This window comes from Paroedura picta, chromosome 12 (genome assembly GCF_049243985.1).
Source record: "Paroedura picta isolate Pp20150507F chromosome 12, Ppicta_v3.0, whole genome shotgun sequence".
Lineage (NCBI taxonomy): Eukaryota > Metazoa > Chordata > Lepidosauria > Squamata > Gekkonidae > Paroedura > Paroedura picta.
In genome coordinates this window covers 12,714,731-12,730,296 of record NC_135380.1, presented here as the reverse complement: position 1 = coordinate 12,730,296, position 15,566 = coordinate 12,714,731, and the positions used below count along the sequence as shown (strand labels likewise).

Here is a 15,566-nt window from a genome sequence, read left to right as displayed (position 1 = left end):
TTGAAATACTAGGCCTGAAGCGAAACACGCACAACCCCCCTGCATGAATAACCGAGAGACGATTTGCAGGTTACAGATGTGTTGCAGGAGCTGTTCAAAAATGCATGACATCTTTACCGTAAGGGGACTATAATGTGTGTGGCCCCCTTATCACAGGGGTCTTCTGCACCGTGAGAGATTCCCCACACTGGTTCTGCACACGACCTTCACGTTTTGCAGAGACACACATATGACATACTGTCTGCAAATTGCAGCCCTCTGTGAATGTATGTGGGAACGTTCCCCTCTCAGCCCCCTTTGGGGGGGCCGCAATTTATAGGTTCACACCGCAGTACATTTAGAGGCAGTGACATCAATGCACATTATATCAAATACTCATGGCGAACACTGATGTTGTCATTGCACCCAGGTGCGGAGCTGGCGCTGGCCACACAAGAACCAAGGGAGGATTTCCTTGGGTTGATCTGGCCTACAAAAGACCAATTCTCACTCCTCATTTGAGCAGGCCCTTGATGCAAACACTACATGGCAGAAATCCCCTCCTGGTCATTAGGCCACTCTGTTGGCAAGGCATGTGTGAATAAGTCTTGAAAGCAAACCAAATAGCTTCCAAAGGACCACAGTGGGGTGGCAGTTGGACTAGGATCCAGGAATCCCCGGTTTGTATCCCCCCTCTGCTCGTGGAAGCTGGCTCGGTGATCGGGGGCTACTCAGCCTCTCAGGCAAGGGTGGCTGTTCTGAGGGTAAAATGTAAACTCTGACCTGGCTGGCAAAAGGTCACTCACTCTCACCAGCTCTTGGAAGCTAAGCAAGGTCAGCCCTTTTTGGTATTTGGATGTATTGTATTCCTCGAAAAAATTCCAGGGTTGCTACGCAGAGGCCCACAATGGCAAACCAACTCTGAACGCCTCCCCTACGGGTTATTATAAGCAGGCTGTATGGCAACAAAGAAAAAATAGCTGTGTTGGAAGGGGTGAGAAAAAACAGGGCATAAGAATTGCCATGGATAAATATTCTCCTAGAAGGCACTCGTTCTCTTCCCAGGCTAAAAGGCGTGCCAATCAAAACTGTCTCCGTTTCTCAGAAAACCAAGAAGGCCCAGAAAAAGAAAAGGTCTGAGTGGAAGGCCTCAGAGGTCTATCTCATTACACTCCAGGCCTAAATGAGTCTTACCTAAAGGTGCAGGTCAGAGATAACACAAAACCACAAAAGCTCATACCTTGAATGAACCTTGGTTGGTCTTAAAGCTGCCACTGGACTCTAAATTCGTTTGCCGCTTTAATGGAAAGGAAGACAATTGTAAGCCAATCTGAGACTCCTTCAGGTAGTAAAAACCAGGGTACAAAAAACAACTCTTCTTGTTTTCCTCCACATTCGGACATGGCTGCCCCACCTTCCCACACATGCTTTTAAGTTTTCCCAGAGCACAAGCATTATTTTTCTGGGTCTCGAAGAAATGTGTAACATGAGCCCCATCTCGTTGTATAACCTCATGAACCATGAAAGGAAAATGTCTGTTTTATTTCTGAACTATCATAAACACCTGATACCATGTTGCTGGGCTTACAGACTGAAGCAGAGAGGGGCTTTTTCTGCATGCATTCCTCCCCCTCCTCCCCCATTGGTTCTGGCCCCATAGTGCTTTGGTTTATCCATGCCCAATTGATTGCAGTTCAATGAAGTAGAGGAGAGCTTTGGGGGAGAAGAAGCGCTCCAAAACTTTGGCCATATCATGCGATCCAACTCGATGGAGAGAGCCATTATGCTGGGACTGGTCAGCAGTAAAAGGAAACCAGGCCGTTAAGGAATGTGGTGGTTAGATACAATCAAAATGGACTCCGGCCAGAACATTACACAAGTAAAAGAAGCGGTGCAAGATCGGAAGATGTGGAGACAGCGGAGCCATAGGGATCACCAAGAGTCGGACACGACCGAATGGCTGACATCACCCTCCCTCCGAAAAACCTTGGAGGAACATTTAGAATGAGTATCTCCCATCTGCGGTCCGCTACAATGCAGCCCAATTCTAGCATTTCCAAAGTCAACTCCTTCCCCTGCATGCAGAAGGGAAAGTTCCTGAGTGTGAATTAAAGCACATTGGGTTTTAAAGCACATTTCCTCCCCTTCAGCATTTCTTTGGCACCATCCATGTGCTAGATAGGTACTCTTCAAAATGCAGAATTAATTTGGACGAGACAAGGACTGGGAGGAGCCGGGTCATGTTGAGGGGACAGTATATGATCCCTGCCTTCAAAATGCCGGGGATCAAACAGTGACATGACAGATTGCTATGTAGACTGTACCCCTGCCTTGTGCATTAGACCAGGGGTAGTCAACCTGCGGTCCTCCAGATGTTCATGGACTACCATTCCCATGAGCCCCTGCCAGCATTTGCTGGCAGGGGCTCATGGGAATTGTAGTCCATGAACATCTGGAGGACCGCAGGTTGACTACCCCTGCATTAGACTGTTCCACACGCCTAGACATACGCTGCAACTTGCCGACCGCTCGTCCATTTGAGGGGGCAGCCCCTATTGGTTATGAGAGATGCCGGGGAACATTATGGCTGTAATCTCCTTCCTGCATCCGTGCTGCTCGGGAGAGCGAAGCGCCGGATCAATTTGCCCACCGAGATTCTGTCAGGCAGCTAATGCTTCCCCCACCCTCCCCGGACACATTACGTTTTTCTAATCTGAATTGGATCTAGCAGTCATATTGCCTGGGCTGGTTGGGGGGGGGGGGGGGACATTACCTAATAAAACTCTCAAGGAGAGCATCATTCCCTGTTCCTTACACGTAGGTCAAACGATGCACTCCCTATGACAGCTCAGCTTCCGCCTGGGAGGTTCTTGGTGACCTCCGCTCTCCTTTCTAACATCAGATGTTGGCGTTCTAGAGCCCGCAGACCTTTTGAGGTCTCCCAAGGCACTTTTACGTTGATCGCAAACTTAGGCTATTTCTTCCCCCCCCTTTTTGTTTGTTTGTATATTTGTTTGTTTGTTTATATACCGCCTTTCCCTGAGGCTCAAGGTGGTTTACATAAAATGTAGAAGCAGTACATAGAACTTAGTTTACATAACAACTTTTGTACAACGGTAATAATATAAACATTAAACTATGATGCAGGTGTAAAATATAACCATGCAAACAGGTCCAGAGCAGAACACATGAGTGGATTTTTTTAGGAGGGAGGGAGCAGATGTTGCTGGTTTCGCTCGGTCTCAACCAAATGCCTGGTGGAAGAGCTCCCTTTTGCAGGCCCTGTGGAACTGTTTTAGCTCCATCAGGGCCCTGATCTCCTCTGGGAGCTCATTCCACCAGGTGGGGGCCTGGCCCAAGAAGGCCCTGGCCCTAGTTGAGGCTAGGCGGGCTACTTTAGGGCCAGGGATCATTAGCTGGTTGGTGGCGATGGAACATAAAGCTCTTATCAAATAGCAACTTAATATCACCATACTGTTGTAGCGATATATCAGTCTGTATGTCACATTCTCCAAAATTGCAAAGAGGGGATCTTTCCCCCTTGCACGCTAATAATAGTCCACACAGAGGCCAAAAAGGAATAGACTCCCCCTTCTCCCCCCACAAGGGGCCGCTATCCAAGCATCCCTGAGGGACAACTTCCAGCCTCTCAATTACTTTGACCCTGGCTGTTAATACAGATTACTGGTCGCCTGAATTATTTGGTGGTGTGAGACAGCTGTAGGGACCGATGGAGCTGGGTTTGGCCGTTTGGGCAGATAGAGATGAGTAGTTCCAGCCCATTTGGTTCTGACCCATTTGGATGATTTTGGGGGGAGGGGTCATGCGTATTTCCAAAACACCAGGCTGGGATTGGCTGACGGTTCATTTCCCTTGTTGTTGTTCTTGTTTTCCTAGGGGAAACGAAGAAGGTGCTGAAATGCTACAGCTCCCCCAAGTTCTCTCTGGGCAGCGCCTCGCAGAATATGGCCAGCCTGTTGCCTCCGCCTCCTCCGGTCCCTCCGGGCTTTCAAGTTTCCCAAGACGACAGCGCCCAGCAAGCGTAAGTGAGGCTCTGCTGCACCTTTGTAGTTTATCTTCTAAAGGCCTCTTTTGATCCTCCCCCTTCTGTATATTCAGAATATGAGCACTGGATGATCTAAGCCTGTTTACACAAGAAATGCCTTGATGGTTTTGGGCTTTCCCCCCACTTGTACGTCTCGATGCCATCAGCAAGTTCGCCTTTTGTGCATGCTTTTGAAACATTGGCACACGCTGTCTTCTTGTCTGGGGATGGCAAACCGGTTCGACTTGAATGGGTCCCTAAAATAGTTGCATAGAGCAGAGGAGAAAATATCAGCAGGTGCAGCTTTTCAGCTCCCTGAAGCTGCAACACCAAATGGCTCCCAATGAAATGCTTTCATGGACCAGTCTGCGGCGGCTTGTGGGCCAGGGTGGTGTACAGTGCTGGGCTAGCATCTCGGAGAACTAGGTTCAAATCCCCACTCTGCCACAAATGCTTGGTGGGTGGTCTTAGGCCAGTGACAAAAACTAATCCCATGCCTACTCATGTGGTATAGCTTGGTAGAAGAAGAAGAGGAGGTGTATTTGGTACCCCGCTTTTCACTTCCCAAAGGAGTCTCAAAGCGGCTTCCCTTCCTCTCCCCTTGGGAGATAGGTGAGGCTGAGAGAGCTCTGAGAGAACTGTGACTGGCCCAAGGTCACCCACCTGCCTGCATTTGGGGGAGGAGTTTGGAATCAAACTCGGTTCTCCGGATTAGAGCCCACCGGTCTTAACCGCTACATCATGCTGGCTCTCGTGGTTGTGGTGGTAGGATGGTCGTGATTCATGGCGACCTAAGGAGGTTTCCATGGCAAGAGCTCTTCAGAGGTGGTTTGTAATTGCCTGCCTTCGTGTGGCGACCTTGGACTTCCTTGGGGGGGTCTTCCACCCGAATACTAGCCAGGCCTGTCCCTGCTTAACTTCTGAAATCTGATGAGATTAATCTAGCCTGTCCTGTCCAGGGAAGCATTGTTCAGCTCACAAGTATTTTTTTCTTCGTGCTCAGTTTGGGTTGTCTCAGCACTCCCTTTTTAATACTTCCCCTCCCTAAATCTGAAGAAATGTATCTCTGGCGGTGGCACTCTGTTTCCAAAAAGTGTTCTGCGTTTGCTACCTGACCTAGAGGTACGAATGACTCACCTGTACTTCTGGGGCCAGGCAGGTGTTCCAGGATTCCTTCCTGCTTCCTCACACCTTAGCTGGGCCAAGCACTGCAGCTGTAGCCCTTCTCCCTCCACGCTGACTCACCTTCCAATCAAGCCCGGGGCTTAGAATACATGCAGTCACCCACAGTCCCCTCCAGCACCCAGAAAGGAAAATCTACATGCGTTTCTTATTCTCTGTGGGAGACATATGATGGATCATCTTTGCAAGGGGATGGGGGGGTGGGAGACTTTCAACTCTACCTTCTACCTACTTTGCACTTAAAAAGCCACAAATCATGCTAAGAATCTGTGTCTTGCTCGAAGGGAGATTTCTCACTTAATAGGGCAGGCCTCCGCACAAGCGCCCGGCTCTTTAAGTAAATGGACAATTATCATTCCAGGAAAGTAAATCAATCCATTAGAGAAATATCAGCTGACTCCATCCGTTTTGCTGCCCTCATGAATCCCACACTGATGAAGAGGGGAAACGTTGTCCTTGGATCTGTGCATGAAATAATTTCGGTGTCATTCTAAATTTATGGGCAATTACACAATAATTGGCTGCTCTATTGAAAATACATTTTGTTGCAGAACAGATTGGGGCAGGGTTGGCCGGGAAGGGAAAGTGGCCATTTGTTCCCCCCCCCCCCCAATGCCCTTGTGTTGTCCAGGCCACCGGCCTCATGCTGAAGTTGGGTGCTGCGCCCTCTAGGGGTGGGAGGACCACATTGTTTGTGACCCTTTGTGGTAATGCTGATCATTATGTTTAAGGGATGGGTGGATGGGTGGAGAAGGCCTCTATTTTGGCATTGCTATTTTGCATCAGAGATGCTGGCGTCCTTGCCTAGTATTTGCTAGCTTGTTCATAGTACTGTGGAAACACACTTTTTTTTTTGGGTGCCGGGGGGGGGAGCAGAATTGGAACTGTAGTAGGCAGACCTCTCCCTGTCCTTCCACTGCACTATCACATTATGGTGTTCCATCAACAAATCCTTTTTTCCTCCTTTATCCTAATTACAACATATGCATATCCTTTATTCGCCTTGCTAACATTCCTTTCCTCACTTTCTCAGCAAACTGCAGTTTGGATGTGATGGCAAACTCTCGTCTGCTGGGAAAGAAGAAGTGAGGGAGGGAATCCCAAGACCATCCATGAGGCTGGGTAGAAAGCACAAGCACAAAACTCAGGCATGAACAACGTGTCCACGGGTTGGCCACAATGTGTGAAATGACTCACAGTTGTTCTTAGGGTTGTCAGAACATGACTGGCTGCCTGCTGGAGGTTTGGACAGGCCACAATGTCCTGTGTGCTGCTGCTTCATCATATCTGGGGAAACCCTGGAAGTCATGCAGGGAAGTTCTAGGAATCACCAGAAATTCCCTGGCAATACCACAGAGTTTCCATGGATTCCTAGAGCTTCACTATACCATGTTCTGTTTTTTCCCCCAAAGTGACATAACCGCACACAGGATCCCAACTCTTTTTTTTTTCTCCTGGCGGGCAAGAGCTTAGCAACCCTAATTCCTGGTTCAAGGCTTTCTGTCATCTCTAGGAAGGATCACGCTTCTCCTGGGCATGGAGCTGTGCCAGCTGGGTTCTGTGCCAAGCCCTCCTGGCTTTGACTGAACCAGTGGTGGTACAGTCTGAGTAGACGGTGCCAGTCAACCCCTATGCCTATAGCTGGGAGCTATCTGAGTCCCTGCAGTGTACTGGTGTTCTCCTCGCTGTGCTAACCATTTGGGTGTTTTGGGCAGCAAAGTGTCCCTGCTTCCTGGTTTGGTGGGGAGGCCCGAGTCAGTGAAAGTTCCCTTGTTTGCCCTCAGTAATGGGGAGTGTCTCACGGTGGCTGGCACTCCCCCCACCCCCTTTTCAGCTTCTCTTTCTGTCTCACACATTGTCAGAGCAGGAGAAAGCAGGTTTAAAAACGCAGGTGGCAGGTGGCAGACAGCATCCATTCATATGCAAGACTGGGAAGGGGAGGGGAGGGGGTTGCTGTCACCGCCGGAGCAGAAGTGAGGCTGAAGAATGGTTTCCTAAACTATGCCGGGGCTCCTGCCCGGAAATGGACTCGGCTCATTTATTGAAATCACTCAAACGTTCCGACAGAGGCGTTTGCTGGACGCAGCCTGGAGTCGCTTAGAAAGCTGAAACAGTGCCAGCCGGGGGGGGGGGGGGGAGGGGGGGACATTTCGCAGCAGGAAGTCTGACTTGAGCATTATTGTGTGGGGCATGTGGGACTCTGGCCATGCATGTGCTGCTTTGCTGCAGTTCTTCCTGGTGGCTTTCGCTGCAGCTGCTGAACTGGGAATTTGTCCCAGGTGCTTTGCCCTGCCTGGCATGGCTGCGGTGAAACAGTTCCGAAACAGACTGCCAAAAACCAACAAGGCTAGGCCATGCGAGAGGAATGGAAGGGTGGCATTTCTGTCTACATGGCTACTTAGGAAAGAGAGAGAGAGAGAGAGAGAGAGAGAGAGAGAGAGAGAGGGAGAAGCTTCCGAGAAGAAGGAGGATATTGCCCCTAAGAGTAACAAGAAAGCACACTTAACAGATAGAAAGGTCCTGAACTCTCTGACCTATCTAACAGTCTTCTTGCTGCCCCCTTCAGGGTCTTCTTCTCTTCTTCTCTTTGTACACCAGGCATTGCCTATTCCAACAATTCCTTCCTTTTGGTATTTGAAACATGCTTTCTTTGTGTCCTTTGGACTGCCCACTGAACAGCGGTAAACAAAACGAAACCAAACCAAAACCAGAGAGCAACAATACAACTGTAGTAAATGTTTGAAACTCTACAGCGCCAGGAAACAGGGATATAAGAAACAAATGGGACCCACCTGAAGGTGGTACATTAATGTTTTTATTTATTTATGTTTCGATGTTTCGATTTATACCCTGTCACTCCCGCAGTTGGTGCCTGCATCCTTTTCGCTGGCCCGACTGAAATCCTTTTCCTTTAGATAAAGACATTGTGGGTGGGGGGAGGGCACCCTTTTGCCAGTCTCTGTTTGCTCTTGATGTGCTGCTACAGAAATGGCCCTGACTGCGTTGCAGACAGATGAGGGGTGAGATGACCCCTTGTGTGGATCCCATCCTATCTTCATATTAATGCCGGCCCATGAGCACACGGGAACTTGCCTGCTACTGAATCAGACCCCTGGACATCTTGGGCATATTCTGCACGCAATAGATAATGCACTTCCAACACACTTTAGAAGTAGATGTTCCTGTTCTGCACAGCAAAATCCAGCTGCCAAAGCACATTGAAAGTGCATTATCCTATGTGTGCGGAATGGGCCTAGGTCAGCATTGTCTACTCAGGCTGTCAGTGGCTCTCCAGGGGCTCAGAGAGATGACTTTCATAGCACCTACTCCTTGGTCCTTAACTGGAGATGCTGGGAATTGAGCCTGTGACCTTCCGCATGCCAAGCAGATGGTCTGCTTCTAAGCCATGGCCCCTCCCAGGGGCATGATGGGAAGGGAATCAAGAGACAATACTTTCTTTCATTTCCAGCAACAACCAGTTGCAAAGGAAAAAGGAGAGTCAAGGCTGGTTGGTCTTCATATTTTGGTGTTTCACAGGTGTACCTGCACTTGCTACCTGGAGCCTCCTGTGGCCTTAGTGCCCCAGCAAGAGGGCGAGGATTCCCTGCAGGCAGCCAAGGGGTCCCTGAGGGAAAACCAAGACTTCCCCACTCTGCCGTACAACCGCCTCTCCACAGCCTCGATCTCTGTGTCCCTCAACGACGACCGGGAGACGGTGCTCACCCCAGATGAAGTGGCTGAGTACCTGGAACTTAGCGAGGGGGCGGAACATCCAAGGTAAAGGCGGACCTTCTTCCCATTGGCCCAAGGAACCTGCGTGCATTCTTTACTGGCCATTCTCTTTCCCAGCATCACCAGTTGCCCCTGATTCCGGTTACAGGCGAGGCAGCCCTTCTGCCCATTCCAGTCCTCAAGGGCAGGCCAATGGAGGGTAGCAGGTAGAGTCACCAGACCTGGTTGGGTCAATCCCTGCAGGTTTTGAGGGTGGAGCCTCAGGAGGGTGGGGTTTGGAGAGGGGAGGGACTTCAGTGGGGTAGACCACCTTTGGAACTGGCTACCTTCTCCAGGGGAGCTGCTCTCAGTCACCCCAGGAGCCCTCCAGCTGCAACCTGGAGGCTGGCAAACTATAGCAGCAGACAAAAACTGGTCAGTGAAGCTAAATGTAGGTCTTAATGCATTGCTAAAGTGACTGCAAGGCTGGGGTTTTCAGGAGGAGATTAGTCTATCCCCTCCCCCCCCTTCCCATTTTGACTCACACCGATTTCTTATTTTAACAACACAGTGATGAATTGATTGTCTCTTCCGCTGCTGGGTTTAAACAGCTTGTTTTTGGTTGACAAGTAAAATGCTGTAAAAATGTTTTCACAGTTCTCTTAAGAATAGTTACAATCTCACCCTCGCACCCCAGTTTCTGGAATGGGCAGGCTGTTTCTCCCGGTAAGAGAGATGGAGTGATTTTTATCTGGGAAAAGCTTTTTACCACTGCCTTTCCCATCCCCAATAGTGATAAATAAAGAGGGACTTTGGACCTTACGTGTTTATTCCTCATATCTCTTGACTCAGACCCTGAAAGTACAGTGTCTCAGGATCCTCTCACCCAGCCCTAACTTATGGCCCTCTAATATATCCTAAGTTGCTTAACTCAGTATACCTGGTCCTATCCTGCTCCAATCCCTAATTGTCTATATGTCTGGCTGAGCCCTATCTGATGACTCCATTCCTCATCTCCTAACCTAGGGTTTCCAGAATGGGTTGGGAAATAACTGGAGATTTTGGGGTGGAGCTGGGAGTTGGAGGGACTTGGGACAGGGAAGGAGTGTCATACTAAGGAGTCCATCCTCCAAGGGAGCCATTTTCTCCAGGGGAACTGATCTCTGTTGCCTGGAGATGAGCTATAATTCCAGGTCCCCAGGTCCCACCTCAAGACCGGCACCTCTACCAGGATGCCTGGAGAGCCACTTTGTGTTGAGAAATGTTCAGGGTTTCAAGGTTTAATATGAAATGAACTGATGCCCTGTTAGGTCACTAGAGCTGCCACCATCCTTATGACAGTGTTCTCTGGGAGAAAATGGCCGCTTTGGGAGGGGGGGCCCCTACCGAGCTCTCTCCTCTCCCCAGCCTTCACGCTCAAGAGAAAAAGGGGTTGTTGGTCCAAGGTCAGCCAGGGAGCTCCATGGCAGAACACAGATTTGAATGTGGGCCGTGCCCGATACAGCCGTGACAGCTCAGCTGTTCTCAGCCATGTTTTTCAGGAGGGCTCCCGCTTGGCCACTGTTCTTTCTTCCAGCTGAACTATGTAATCAGAGAAGGCGATGCACATCCCCTGGAAGCCTGTACAGAAGTTGCGCGGGTGACTCACGCATACTTCTGGGTCTTGCCGCAACTTGTGCCACTTCTCCCCTGCAGGGCAATCCATGTGCAGGCTTCTGTGGTGGGAACAGCTTCTGTGTCTCCTGACCTGGCAGCGCTGCCAGTTTTGCTTGCTGGATGTGCCTTGCGCTTCTCGTTTCGCTGCTTCCAGGAAATGCGCAACGGTCTCTTGCAGCCTGTCCCGGCTCCACAGTTCTTCCCAACTTCCCCGCAGGCAGGCCAAGCATTTGCCACGAACCAGAGGCCTCCCAGGCACGGGGCAGCGTTCCTCCCTGGCCTCGTGGGAATGGCATTTCCCCTAGGACTCCTCCCGGTTCCTTCTGCCAGCAAAAGCATCCCCGGCTGCAATTAGCTAATGCGTCGGAACTGCTTGCCTCTGCAGTTTGAGGGAGGCTTGCCCTGTGCGGCTGACTCCTTACACTTTTGTAATTGGGGCTGGGACGCTGCACCAATGGTTAGTTGGTGTGTTTTTTTCTTCTTCTTCTTTTTTTTTACGGGAAGCACATTGATCCCACTCAGATAATTACGGCTCCATTTAGAGGATAGGCGGGCCGACCGCCTGCCAGCTTAATATGTTCTTAGTGGCGTTTAACAAGCCTCAGCCAGTCTTGCCTGCCAGCTGCCCTCTCCCCACCACAGGGATGGGGCTTTGGGCCTGCGTTCCTCTCCTGTGACAGAGGCTGGCCTGATTGTAGTTTCCATGGGAGGACAGAGCAGAGGACCCTCTGGGGTAGTCAAACTGCGGCCCTCCAGATGTCCATGGACTACAATTCCCAGGAGCCCCTGCCAGCGTTCGCTGGCGGGGGCTCATGGGAATTGTAGTCCATGGACATCTGGAGGGCCGCAGTTTGACTACCCCTGCTCCAGGCTCTGGAGTCCCAAGCCTCTTGGCCTTGCAGGCTGGCATTCCTCTCCGTTCGGTCCTACAGAGATGAGGCCCTTTGGGACAAGCTGTGCAAATTAATGTCCCTTGAAGCACAGCAGCACTGGAGACTCTGGGGGGCCTTTAGAATAATCTCTTTATTTAGAGCAGGCTTTCTCAGCCAGGGCCTAGTCTGCACACACAGGATAATGCACTTTCAATGTGCTTGGGCAGCTGGATTTTTCTGTGCGGAACAGGAAAATCTACTTCGAAAATGCATTGAAAGTGCATTATTGTGTGCAGACTAGGGCTTCCTAAAACCCTGGGTTTTCTTGCCGGCCCTGGAAGGGCTTTCTGAATGAGTGGGAGTTAATTAATTTTTAAGATTATTTTTAAAATCTGTTAAACATTTATCGGGTGATATGACCGTATATGGTCAGGTTGATGCCACTCCCTGCTCAAATGGCCAATGGTGGGCCTGGAGGGGGTGGGAAGGGGAGGGGCTCCAGCTCTGCTTCCCAACCATATTCTGCATGATCGATCGTAACACTTCTGGGATTTCTCGAAGCCTGAAGAGTGTTTCAGGGGTTTCTCAAGAGTAACTCAAGACTGGGCTAGTCACAGTTCTGTTAGAGCTATTCACACAGAGCAGTTCTGTCAGAGCTCTTTCAGACCCACCTCCCTCACAGGGGGGTCTGCTGTGGTAAGAGGAAGGGAAAGGTGTTTGTAAGGTGCTTTGAGACTCCTTTGGGTAGTAAAAAGCCAGGTATAAAAACCAATTCATGACATTCTGGACCTTTGTGTTTCCCCATCTTCTGAAAAGGAGCCCCCGGCCTTTTTCATGCGCGCTTCCCTCGGAGACGGCTTCCACGGACCATGCAGCCTCTCCCTCTTTTAATGCTAGGCTGCTGCTTCTGAAAACTTTGGGCCTTTGGGGCAGGATGTGGCTTGACCGCAGCTTTTGATCCCGAGTCAAACACGTTCCCTGCTGCCTGCAGAACGGTTTCCCGTCCTTTGGGGGGAGGCCCTAAGTGGAGCTGCGGTTTTGGGAGGGCAAAGACCGGCAGTTCTACATAACATACATTATACCCTATATATATATAGGGTACAAGCTTCAACTAGTCATAAAACCTTCCATCAGCCACTGAGGAATCTGCTTTCAGCTGGGATTGGACGTGTGTTGGGGCCGTGGAGAAGGTTTGAGAGGAGAGTTGGCACAGGGAAGGCCCCCGGGGTCAGGAGCCTGAGGGGACCGGCAGAATAGGGTGTGTGGCGGGATTCAAAGAAGACAGTGGTGGGGTGGGGTAGATTGAAGAGGAAGGGGAGGGAGGAGAAGGAGCAGCTCTGTGGCTGGCATAACTCTGGCCTGCTTAAATGAAGTTTGTGCTGAGACCGACCTTGGAATTTAACTGGGATGACGTCCCGAAATGAAGAGTTGTGCAAATGAGTTGCTAATTAAAATCACCCTCCGTCTCGCTGATTCCTCATCCCGGCTGTCGTCTCCAGGGCAGCCAGTGGTTCCCTCTCTCCTTCCCTCTTGCGAGCAACGCCATTCCTTCCAATCCGGCGCAGATGCCAGGGGGAGGGGTGCCAAGCCCGGTTTGGGAAACTCCTAGAGATGCGGGGCAGTGCCAGGGGAAGGAAGGGTGCTCAGCAGGGATGGAATGTCATAGAGCCCACCCTGCAAAGCTGCCATTTCCTCCAGGGAAAGTGGTCTCTGCCAGATTAGAAGTCTGTACTCCTAACCAGTCCTAACCACTACACCAAGAGGAAGGGAAGGCGAATGTAAGCCTTCTGGTGGAGAAAAGTGAAATGTAAGAACCAACTTTTTTTTTTCTTGGGTGGGAGAGATTTTAGGTATCCCAGGAAGATGTCCTGAGGATATATGGATAATGGGTATCATTTGACACAATTCTAAACCCAGGCTATAAGGACCTTTGTGGGCCAGCGGCAGCTAGCTGTATGATGCAGATGCTCAAGAGGAGACTGCAGGGAGCCTGGATGGAAGGAAGAGGGAGCCTGAATACATGAACAGCCCTGATGGCTGCAGAGAGCTGGCCTGACAGCAATCCCCCCCCCCACCTTCCCTCGATATGCACCGGAAAGTACGTCCAGGAGGCCAAGAGTCCCATTTGCCGGCCTTTGTTGTTATGGGAGAAGTCTGTGCAGAGAGAGACCAGCAAAGCAAATGGACCAAGGCAATAACATCATTATGCAATTTCTCCAGCAAGGCTTTCATTTGGAGCCTTTTACGTCCTTTTGGATCTGATCATCATTTTTTAATTCGTCCTGATAGAGCTTCTTCGTTATGGACTTGGGCCGATAAAAGCTTCCAGAGCTTAAGCAGCAAAGGCTCCACTGGAGAAAAGACTTCGTAGTTTGGATTGTCCATCATCCCGTCATTTCTCTGGGTGTGCAGGGACCTTAGCAGTTTGCGCCTAGCCTTTGGCAGAGGAAAGGCCCAGAGAAGAAAACTGCAGGAAATCCAGTTCTTCCCCTGCTCCAGTTGCCATCTTTGGGTTGGGAAATACCTGGAGACTTTGGGGGTAAAGCCAGAAGAGGGTAGGATGTGAGATAATATTGCTAGTCACATGACATATGTAGCTAACCTTTGAAGGGACCAGAGTTATCTCTCCCCACGCCTGTTGAACCCATGTGCCTTTTACTTCTCCTGTGGTCTTCTGTGTTAGCTGAGCGGATAAGTCGTTGATACGCAAACGCTATTTTTAGGTTAAAGGAGGAAAAGGTTTATTCATGGAAGGACATATCTGATAGAGCAGAGGAGAGATAGAGGACAGAATCACAGAATCATAGAGTTGGAAGGGGCCATACAGGCCATCCAGTCCAACTCCCTGCTCAACGCAGGATCAGCCCCAACCATCCTAAAGCATCCAAGAAAAGTGTGTATCCAACCTTTGCTTGAAGACTGCCAGTGAGGGGGAGCTCACCACCTCCTTAGGCAGCCTATTCCACTGCTGAACTACTGTTGCTAGCATCTACCTACATAGCTAACTCGAGAGAGAGGAGTGACGGAGAGAAGCTTCCGTGAAGAAAGAGGAAATTGCCCTGAGAGTATCAGTCTAGGGACAGACAAAAAGGCACACTTAAAAGATAGAAAGGTCCTAAACTCCCTGACCTATCTAACAGTCTTCTTGCTGTCCCTTCTTCCTCTGAACTTTGTACACCAGACATTGCCTACTACAACATTGTGGTCCTTTCCCAGGCATGTGGCTCCATCAGATAGTAAGATGGTGAAGACTACTCTGCCTCATGCCAGGGAGACAATGAGAAAGCAGTGAGGGAACAGGGCTCAGAAGAGCTGCAGGTGGCATGCCAGGGAGCCACGGGTGGCTTCTGAGACATTGAGGATCACTGCCAGTTGGTCTTAATGCATTCACTTGACTGTTGGCCATGCACTTTTAGCTTTTTTAAAAAAAAAATCCTGCCATTTGAGTGTCTTGATTTTATTGGAACACGTTTAGTGTTTTATTAGTTTGTAATGTATTTTAACGTACTTGTTTGCTGAACGTCCTCTTCAGTCATTTTTAAAGAACAAGCTAATGGAGCACTTCGGTAAATAAAAGTGTGCCCCAAGGGAATATCTGCTTGATTATTTGGATCAGCGCTTCATATGCAATTTATTCCCCCCCCCCCCAAGAAATAGTTTTTGCAGTAGGGAGAGGGCAGCCGTGTTTTACCTGCTCATTACTTCAGTGAATGGATTCCATATGCTTGAGAGACTAAGGGAGTGATTCTAAGCAGGTCTGCTTAGAAGGAAGTCCCATGTTGTTAAAGGGGTTCTTGGAGCTTCAGCCTAAAACAGTGTCGTGGGTTGATTGAGCAACAGATTAATTTTAAAGGGATATCATATTCTATCTAAGTACCTATACGACCTGCAGAAAGTAACAACCATCTTAAAAGGGGCATTGGATCCTGCACGTTGTTATGCTTGAATGCCTGCAGGTGTGTTCACTTCCCGCTCAGCATTTTCGCCCAGCTGTTTGGATGGATCTGAATGAATCCAGATGTGTGTTTGCTTGATTCGGATGCCTGGGGTTAGACTTCCTGGCCACCGCCACCCATCTGCCACTTTCCCCACTTTTAATTTTTGAAAGGGCGCATAGTAAA

General features: G+C 49.8%; 1 protein-coding gene across 3 annotated transcripts in view; it reads left to right on the top strand.

Annotated features, from left to right (window-relative positions):
- ROBO4 (roundabout guidance receptor 4) overlaps positions 1 to 15,566 on the top strand; it is a 66,557-nt gene that overhangs the window by 38,492 nt on the left and 12,499 nt on the right. For 2 of the 3 annotated variants that reach the window (XM_077305479.1, XM_077305480.1), the window contains exons 16-17: positions 3,877 to 4,021; positions 8,744 to 8,983. In XM_077305479.1, the coding sequence (XP_077161594.1) occupies positions 3,877 to 4,021; positions 8,744 to 8,983 (385 nt within the window). The remainder of the gene's footprint in view (positions 1 to 3,876; positions 4,022 to 8,743; positions 8,984 to 15,566) is intronic. The other variant, XM_077305482.1, reaches the window with a different exon arrangement.